Source organism: Oryza glaberrima, chromosome 8, assembly GCF_000147395.1.
Source record: "Oryza glaberrima chromosome 8, OglaRS2, whole genome shotgun sequence".
Classification (NCBI taxonomy): domain Eukaryota; kingdom Viridiplantae; phylum Streptophyta; class Magnoliopsida; order Poales; family Poaceae; genus Oryza; species Oryza glaberrima.
The window spans coordinates 2,949,430-2,958,998 of record NC_068333.1 but is presented as its reverse complement, the minus strand read 5'-3'; the positions used below and the strand labels follow the sequence as shown (position 1 = coordinate 2,958,998).

The 9,569-nt window shown below is 41.3% G+C and overlaps 1 protein-coding gene across 2 annotated transcripts; it reads right to left on the bottom strand.

Moving 5' to 3' along the window:
* Positions 1-626: 626 nt before the first annotated feature.
* On the bottom strand, positions 627-5,073 carry LOC127781394 (probable transcription factor RL9). 2 transcript variants are annotated; one of them, XM_052308339.1, is made up of 6 exons: positions 4,316-5,073; positions 4,047-4,123; positions 3,045-3,090; positions 2,656-2,785; positions 1,588-1,642; positions 627-1,462 (listed from the first exon to the last, which is right to left on the bottom strand). In XM_052308339.1, the coding sequence occupies exons 1-6, from the start codon at positions 4,863-4,865 to the stop codon at positions 1,337-1,339; spliced, it is 984 nt and encodes a 327-aa protein (XP_052164299.1). In that variant the 5' UTR covers positions 4,866-5,073; the 3' UTR covers positions 627-1,336. The 2 variants fall into 2 exon arrangements, with proteins under 2 accessions (XP_052164299.1, XP_052164298.1); XM_052308338.1 differs by having other exon boundaries at positions 628-1,462; positions 2,587-2,785; positions 4,316-5,072.
* Between the last annotated feature and the right edge of the window lie 4,496 nt (positions 5,074-9,569).

The following is a 9,569-nucleotide window of genomic DNA, read 5'->3' as shown; positions in this document are numbered from 1 at the left end:
TTCCTGCCCGGTCATCACCAGAATATGGTACAGAAAGGCCTTGTTGTCATTTGTCAAACATGAAGTACTATACTGGTAGTACTATAATAGTATAATACTATCCAGTATATGTAGAGTATATGTATCCAGTATACATATACTATTCAGTATATGTAGTATATAGTAGTGAGTTAGTGGCTAGTACCACTGCAACACACATATCTCTTGCATGTCAAGGTCTCTTCAATTCATTGTGTTCAATGCAATTGCAATCCTGTCCATCCATCCATCACCTTTGCTTGCTTGGTTCATGCATAGTATATTACTACTCCCTCCATCCCAAAATGTAGCTATTTCTAGCACAGTGTCTTGTCCTAAAATAAAGCTATTTCTTCACCTACCTCCTCCTCTCAACCAATCACAACCATTCTTCTTCACCTACTTTCTCTTTTCAACCAATCACACACTTTCTCCAATCATTCTCACCTACTTTCTTAATACCCGTGCCAACCTCAAAAATGGCTTCATTTTAGGACGGAGGAAGTACCACTTTACCACTATACAGCAAGCATCTCGATCTCATCAACTACTACTCCCAAAATTCATGGAGAAAACATGCAAGCTCCTTAATTATCTCAACAAATTAAGTTATTGCTTGCATCACTCTGAATTATTGTGGACTGTAGATATGATCAATTAAGGAACTGCATGAATGGGCACAGTTGATCAGAAGTTTCTTTTTGCTTCCCTAATTTTGCATGTTTCAGGACAGTTGAGATCACTGACTAATAATAAGCATACACAGATGTCAGCAGCTATATGATGTTGTTATCATGGTCACCTTATCTCCCTAAAGGTCTTGAACAGCACTGCATAATGTGCATACACATAGATCATCAGCTTTATCTCTTTTCTCTCCTACTGTCAAGGATACAAAAGCTACTATCTAGCAAAGCTCATGGACATGCATGTGATTGCAGTAGAAAAGCCACCCTTTTCTCCTTTTCTTCCCCCATCAGCTAGCTAGCTCAATGTTACAACTGCAAAAAAAAAAAAAAAAAGAGCCATCTAATTTGACCTAGACATTAACCCCATTTCCCATTGGCACAAATGCTTTGCTTTCACCTCACCTCTACCACTACCTAGCTAGCTTTCCTCCTTTTTCCACACTGTCCTTCACCTTGAACATCTTTTTCAACAGTGAAAGATGACAATGTCTACTCTTTGGGACCATGTTAACATGCATGATCGATGAACATGCAAACTACTTCCCCTAATTCTTGTCGACGATGATCATGATCATGATGATGCTTTGCAGATCAGTTATCGACTGGTACTGTTCGGTGTCGATTGATCATTAGTTTGGTCGGTTTTGTGGTCGCCCTAGCGTGAACTCGAGGTTCAGCTCGCTGGTGCTCGATGTCGTCTCCGAAACGCAGGAGTTCATGTCTGATAAGATCTCTAGGCTCTTGGATTGCATATCCTGCACAAGAATGATCATAAGTTGCAGGTGATATAATCTCGCATACCTTACAGCTGGGTTTGAAGCAATTTTTTTGCTCTTTTAATTGTAGCAAATTCAGTATAGGTGAACATTTATATATTTACCTTCAGAGTTTGCATGGTTCCAGTGTTGGACTCATGGAAGCCAGACCAGTCCTCCCTGTAGAGAGATGCAACTAAACCTTGTTAATTATATAACCATCACAAGTATATAGGTCAGATGCATTTTGTTGACAAAAAAAAAGAGAGAGAGGCTAAACTAAGAAGAAGAAAAAAAATTAAGAGGTTAGTTTGAGAGTGTTACATACTTCTATAGACTACTGTTCCTAAACAAATCACATGGATATCTGAACTTATTCAGTTATTGTATATACTAGTTAGTACTACCTATAGCACTATCTATGAACTTCCATGTACACGCTCTAAACTGACAAAAGGACCATGCATGCTGCATGGGGGTATGTATGCATGCATAATTAGGTCATAATTGAAAGAAGCACATATATATGTGCAGATCGATGCATGCAAGCATGTCTAGGTGATCCTTGACAAAAGGGGTTTCCAGGGTCTCAATGAGTAGGGCACTTTCTGATCAAGATCATATTTATCGGGAACTGATTCCAGTGTAAACTACTCCAGCTGGGGATAATATATGTGATATGATGTGCATGTGGGTGTAAAAGAAGGCTGCTAGCTTGTTACACTTTCCATGCCGACCTAAAGGATTAAAGCTCTCCTAAGATGGCAGTGTGAGGTGACATCAATCAAAAGGCTATAGCTTTGATCCATGCTTAATCCTACATATACTTTTCTTTATTACCACTTCTTTTCACACACAAAATACTATTAATTTGATTAATAGTTTTAAAATTAATTTACACTTGTGTAATTGTGTACTGCAGAAACAAAATAGGACAATTTTATCATCCTTGAGAAGGTATCAAGAATAACCATATTTTCTAATATAAAATTTGATACCTCTAAATGCTAGCGCTATGTAGTTCGATGTACTAAAATTTTCGGTATAAAATTTAGGTATCTCTACTTTCTCGAGAAATATAAAATTTGTTTAACAAAACAAAGTTAATTAGTAGTGATGACCACCTTGAGGAGCTATTCCACAGGGCGCCATGAGCACCGGTGCTGCTCCCATGATCGTTACAGGCAGCTAACCTTCCATGTCGCGCCGCCGCCGCAGTCGCCGCCGCCGACATCGCCTCCGGCCTGCATCCGCCGTGCAGGTCGAGCGAGTTCTCGTCGCAGATCTCGCCGGCCGAACCATTCTCAAACCCATCAGCTTGATCTGCAAAAATAAATCAAGGAAACAAGAAGAACATCACATTAGCACCATTGATTATATTGGTCAATGCATCATATCAGAGAGCAGAATATACCAGACACAAGTGATGGTGAAGAAGAAGATGTTGTTGATGATTGGAAGCACAAAAACAACAACACGTCGAATAGAATAAAAATGGAAGGCTAAAGCGATCGACCGCGTGTGCTTAAGCTAGGCATCTATTCTAAAGCAAAGCATATTATGAGATATTTGCACTGTTCACCTGACGAAGCTGCCGGCCTTTCGGTATTCTTCACTGTCCTGTACATCTGCAGAAACAAGCAACAACATGGCCAAAAAAGACACTGATTAGTTTAGGATCATGCATATATGGAGAGAGATATCAAGGAATATATTATGTGTGCCTTGGCAAATCGTCACAAGATTTGCACCTGCAGAAAATGATGGGCTGAGAGATTTGACATGACAGATATCTGAAAATGCTAGCTAATCAAAGGAGGGAGAAGAAGAATGGAAACCTAACCCATTCACATTGACATTTTTGCAATGCAAATCATGCACACATGATGTACATGTGTGATTGATAGGTTAACTAGTGTACTATACTTCCAACTTGCATGGATCAATCGATGTGAAACCTGTATTGTTACATGGAATGACTTGACCTAAGCTAGCTAAAGGAGAAGTTTCCATGCATGATACAGTAGTAGTATTACTTGTAGTGGTAGTACAAGAGATGTGTGTAAATGCAGAAGATGACAGAGTGTGGCACTGTTGCCACTTAACCCCATCTGGCCATCTCTCTAGTTTATAGTAGCTCACTGTCTCTCTGCCTACCTTTTTCTCTCACTATATTGTTGTGATCTATTGCATGCATGTGTGTGTACTACACTACAGCATTGAGCAGTGTGTGTGTGGTGTACTAACAGACAGGAGGATCAGAGAGACCATGCATATCTTTGTGTAACTTCAATTCCTCTCTACTACTACTAGTAGATCCTTCTATATATATACTTCATTCATCTCAAAACATAAATTTTGACTCGTCCTAATACCACGAATCTGGAATATGAATAGATCATCTGTCTAGATTCGTATAAGTTAGATTATTATATTTTAGGACAGATATAGTACCTATACTCCATATTTCTTTCTCTTACTACATACAAAGGGATGGTTTGACTGAAGGAGGAGGCTCACAAGAGTGATGGTAGCTAGTACTAGAAGCATGAGTAGGGAGTAAGAAGATGGTGGTGAAATTTACCTGCAAGTGAGACTTGACATGAGCCAGGGTGAGGTCCTTCACATCCATCAGCTCAAGAACCGACTTTGGCGTTGCCCCTGAAAAAAATATCGATCAACAAATTAAAGTTTCATGTGAATGAGATCATTAATGAAACCTAGCTAAAACTTGCACAAAAACTTCTCAAGAATCATGACCTAGCTTAGCACGAGAATACAAGATGATGATGGTGGCATATGAAGTTTTCAAGATTTGAAGTTTTATGGATGGGTGATGATGAGGGCACATACTGTCATGGCCGCCGAGGAGCTCGACGGCGTGGACGAAGCGGGCGTGGAGGGTGGACGTCCAGCGCATACGCGGCGCGCGCGGGGCGCGCTTCGCCGGGAGCACGCCGCGGGCGCCGCCGCCGCCGCAGCCACCCCTGCGCCACGCGCCGGCGACGTGGCACGGCTCGCAGTAGCACGCGCCGCCTGAGCTCGGGTGGTGCGGCAGCGGCGCCGCGCCCACGAACGGCGCCGCCGCGGCGTGCTGCTGCTGGTGGTGGTGGTACAGCGGCACGCCGCGTATGGGCCTCAGCATGGCGGCGGCGGCGTCGGGGTAGAACTGCAGGCCGCCGGCGCCGGCTGGAGCCATGGGCAGCGGCAGCGGCAGCGGCATGGGAAGCGGAAGCTGCAGCGACGACGGCGGCGACGACGCCATTGCCGGGTTGTGGCCACCCGCTCCCGCGGCGGCGGCAAAGAACCTCGCGTTGAGGCCGTGGCCATGCGCCGCCGCGGCTGCGCCGGTGGGGAGGCCGATCTGGAGGGAAAGATCCGGCTGCGAAGGGAAGAGCTCCATTGATCTCACTCTCACTATCAGCTTGATCTCACTTTGCTTCTGCCTCCTCTTCTCTTGTTCTTGAGAGATCAGCTCAGCTTTCACACACTCTCTACTTTCTTTGAGCAAGCAATGGATTGTATGTGTGGTACTTCCCCTTTTTAAGTGAGTGGTAGAGAGAGAAAGTGATGAGGGGGGTAAATATGTAATTTTACTCTGGTTTGGGGAATATGTGAGGAATAGTAGTTGTATGGCCTTGCTTTGCCCTACGTGCTACATCGGATATACAGATACATATTTAAAGTATTAAACGTACTCTAATAATAAAATAAATTACAGATTCCGTCAGGAAACTGCGAGATAAATTTATTAAGTCTAATTAATCCGTCATTAGCAAATGTTTACTGTAGCACCACATTGTCAAATCATAGCGCAATTAGGCTTAAAAGATTCGTCTCACAATTTACACGCAATCTGTGCAATTGGTTTTTTTCGTCTACATTTTATACTCAATGCATGTGTCCAAACATTCGATGTGACAGGTGAAAATTTTTGTTTTGGAACTAAACATGGCCTATGTATGCTGTGAAGAGAAAGAGAGAGAATTGAATGAATGAATGAATGAATGAGAAAGAAAGGCTAGTATAGTAGCAGTAGCTGTTGCATAGTGATAGCAGTGGTGTGTATGGCTTTAGTTGGTGTTATGGAGGCAAAGTGTAGTTTCCTTAACAAGGAGGGGTAAATGGAATTGGATGCATGGATGATGAGTCAATGATGCATGACACTATGCAGTGGTAGTGATAGTTGTACATGGACATTGAAGTCTCTGCTGAAGATGTCTTTGCTTAAGGTAGGGGTAAAATTGAAGATTCCAATTTACCACTTTACTACTTTGTTAACTTGTTACTAGTACTTGCATGGCCAAAAGGGCAAGTCCTCTGTTCTTTCTGCATGCAAATGCAATGTGCCAATGAGTGAGATATGATATGACTATGAGTAATATTCAGACAAAAAAAAGGTTAATTATACTGGTGCACTACATACATATGCTGGGGTTGGTGGCACATGTTTTTCTTGTTAGGACCCCATTCATGATTCATTCATGCATGCATATACACCCCAATCTGAACTCTGAACTAATGCTTGTTTGGGGTTAACTCAGAACCTTTTTGAGTGGTAACAGTGTGTGCTTGTTGCTTTGCAAGGTTGCTGCTTGTTCATGTTGTTGCCATTGCTGTTTGTGTTGTTTCTCTCACATGGAAACCTTTTTTTTTTTGCCTTTAAACTGAACTGTCCCTGTTGCTAGTGCACAACAAGCACATGACCTGGTTCAGACACATTACAGTAATTAATTAAGCACGATTAGCATGTATAGTTTCTTGTCAAAGCTTTTGCAGGAGTGATTCAACAGAAAACAGCTTCTTTTTTCAGAGGAGCTAAAGGGAGTGTATTTTATTAATATTCTCCCCCATTCTGCAAAAAAGATAAATACAGTGCCTAGTGAATACACATGCATGGAGCAGTACTGAATACTCTGATGCATGTAAACAAATGTCTTGCACTGTTTCAAAGACTGGTATTATGGCATTTGTTGCACTACCATGCCATGGTATTCAGAGAAGCAACCTGTCAGCAGCAATACAGCAATACTACTACTACTCCTACTCAAACACATTGAATTGAGTTTATATAAAAAAAACACACACACATTGAATTGAATGGAGTATATGTACTCTTCAGTAAACAATTGAATACATGTACTCTCCTTGATGGCAAAGAAAGATGAGCAGACAAGGAACAGGAAGACTGTAAGTTCCATGCTCTTCTCTCTCCAGAGTTATGTGGAAGAACCAACCAGCTTCAGCTTCACCCAAAGCTGTGTGTGTGTGAGCCTGAGGATAGGAAGACCTATGGCTTTCAATGCCATGAAAACTTTTGGTTGGGTCCTTGGAATTGGTGCTTGTCAAGACTCTCACAAATACAGACAATGGTTTCACTGTTTGAGGCCTATAGCCCTGCCTGCTTCTTCTGCTGCTGCATGCTGTGAGGTCATTGGAGGTCACCTCAATGGAGAATTGGAAATACCCCCTACCCTAGAGTCAAAAGAACTTTCCTCTATGTGCATATATTAACATGAAATTTGTATGCTTCCCCTGCAACATGTACACTTAATTACCCCTTTGCTGTGTGATTGATTCCTATTCTGTCGTGTTACAGGTGTGAGTGTATTGTCTGATGCTGAGTCTTTACATATGTAGACAAATTAGTATTGGTATGGCACATTAATGTGAGATGCATGAGTAATTCAGAAATGGAGAGGTGAAAGAATGGTAGTACTAAAATCTGCAGTTTACTTAGCCTTCTGACAATGAGATTCAGAAAATTAAACTGATGGTCATAGCTAGCATAGTTAACAACTAATCTATCTTCTTGACGGTAAGATTCAGAACATTAATAATAGCTACTATCTTCTTGGCAGTAATTAAGATTCAGAACTAGCAGTATCAACTATCTATTTTGGAAATAAAATAATATTAAGAACCAAAATGCAATTCAACGAGTTGATAACCAAATGTCAACAAAAATATGCCACAAATTAATGGTTTGACTGAACAAAACACACCCTGAAACTCATACACACTGACAAATGATGAGAAAGCAAATTCTGTCACTGCTTTGTGCCCTTAGCAAATTAATCACATCATGTAGTAACATGCCTACTACAACCATGGCATCTGGAAATTGCACATCCCCTACTTGCAGCAGCAGCAGTAGTAAAAATAAAACTACACCGTCCAAGGCAGAGCAGGCCAAGGCAAATCACCAATAGTATCCTTGGAAACATAAGTAAATTCAGACAAAATTCAGAGAGGACGTGCAGCACAGCTGAGATCGATCGGTCAGTGTTCTTCTCCATCTCTCACATTTTCTCTCTCGGATGCATGGAACAAGGCAACGGAATCAAGTCTTCCATGGAGAGTTAATGGCGAAGCATCGGAATCCGCGCGCACACGCACCATGCAGAAGAAAATTCTAATCTCAGCCTTAATTGCGAGGTCGCAATTGCATGGTGATCGATTTGTTTACTGAAGCTAGCTTTAGCTGCAGTAGTAAACGTTCTTGAACTGCTCGCTGACACCGCGAGTTTAGGGCTGATTTGTCAGTTAAAAACTCGATCCTACGCTGCGGTGCGATGGTTCTTGGGCTCTGCAGAGTCGGCATAAGATGAGATGAGAATATCTGAATGTGTAGAGATCGCCATGGCACGTGAGGGTTCAGAGAGTTCAGACTTCTTCAGAATTCTTTCAGATGATTCGAAATGCTTAATTATAATACAGCTGCATGCATCACACTGGCTTACTGGCTTTGTGCAGTAGTAGTAGTAGTAGTAATAGTGGAGCTTAATTAGCTTGCTCACTGGAGTGTTAGCTAGCTAGCTAGTGTGTGCTTTGGCATATGCTCCCACAGTCCCACTAATTAATTAGGCTATTTTTGTCTTAGTGTGTGATAGATTAAGCCATGGTCATGTAGTGGCCTTGTAGCCAGTGCAAATTTGTTGCTTATATATCTGGTCAAATGCTCTTTGCAATGGCATTTGACAACTTGTATTTTTTTTCTTTTTGACATTACCATTTTTGAAATGGCACTAAGTAAATCTGATGTATTGTCGTGAGAAATATAACAATAACTTCGGTGGAAACTTGGACGGTATATTTAAGTCGACCCAATAAACACAACATATTTTGATAAAATGCGCCAATGTTGCGACAAGACCTCACACTAACAGCAGGACGTGAAGATAATTAATTAAAATTCTAGCTGCAGTAACATTCGATGACATGCATGCATATCAAGAATTTCATCTTTGCACCCACAGCTTGTGACGAATTGTGTGAGTGCGAATCTCGAGAGTTAATCACCTTGGTTGACAGTGCAGTGCTATAAGTTGTCATCTTGTTGGTGCATAATTACAAACAAGACAACAAACGGCTCGATCGAAGTGATCGAGGAAGCTAGATTTTCATTGCCCAAGAGCATCCCCATCATATTCATTCGTGATGCATCAACCAATGTCAACTCTTCCTAGAAATGTGATCAGAAGAAGAAGATGCATCCATCCATCCATGCATGTGTGCTTGATTAAGATAATGATCTCTGATTAGAGCTAGACATAAACATTAATATACTAGTAGGGAATCACAGACAAAAGCAGTCTAGAACCAAGGAAGGTTTGGTAGCTAGGGTTGCTGACCACTGCCAAAAAAGAATAGGAATGGAGACTTCACCTTGTCTATACATCTTAGTGTGTGTGGCAACCTCGATGAGGAATCTATCTAAGTATGAGTGTGATATGATATGATATTAATTACAATAGTTAATTAAACCCTGATGATTAAAAGAAACAGAGAGAGTTAAAAGGGGTGATGCCTTTACAGGAGCTAAGCTAGCTAGCTTAGCTATAGGTTTTACTTTGACCATCAATGCATATGCATGAATGGATGCATCGATTAATTGTCTATGAACATTGATCAGAGCTCACGTGATGTTGTTGTTTAATTATAGGGGTAGCTCTGCATCTTTGTCTCTTGTAATGCCGTCACTGATAGGATTGAATATTGGTTTGATTATATTCTGTTCATGGCTAGATCGCCTTTAAGTGCAGGATGTATGTTAGTACTACTGTTCGTCACACATGTATGAGGGGGTTTAATTTGCAAATGTTTG

Coding starts and splice junctions, on each gene's coding strand:
- LOC127781394 (XM_052308338.1), bottom strand. CDS start 4,865: ATGGAGCTCTTCCCTTCGCAGCCGGATCTTTCCCTCCAGATCGGCCTC. Junction 4,124..4,315: donor GCTCCTCGGCGGCCATGACA/GTATGTGCCCTC, acceptor TATTTTTTTCAG/GGGCAACGCCAAAGTCGGTT. Junction 1,463..1,587: donor GAACCATGCAAACTCTGAAG/GTAAATATATAA, acceptor ATTCTTGTGCAG/GATATGCAATCCAAGAGCCT.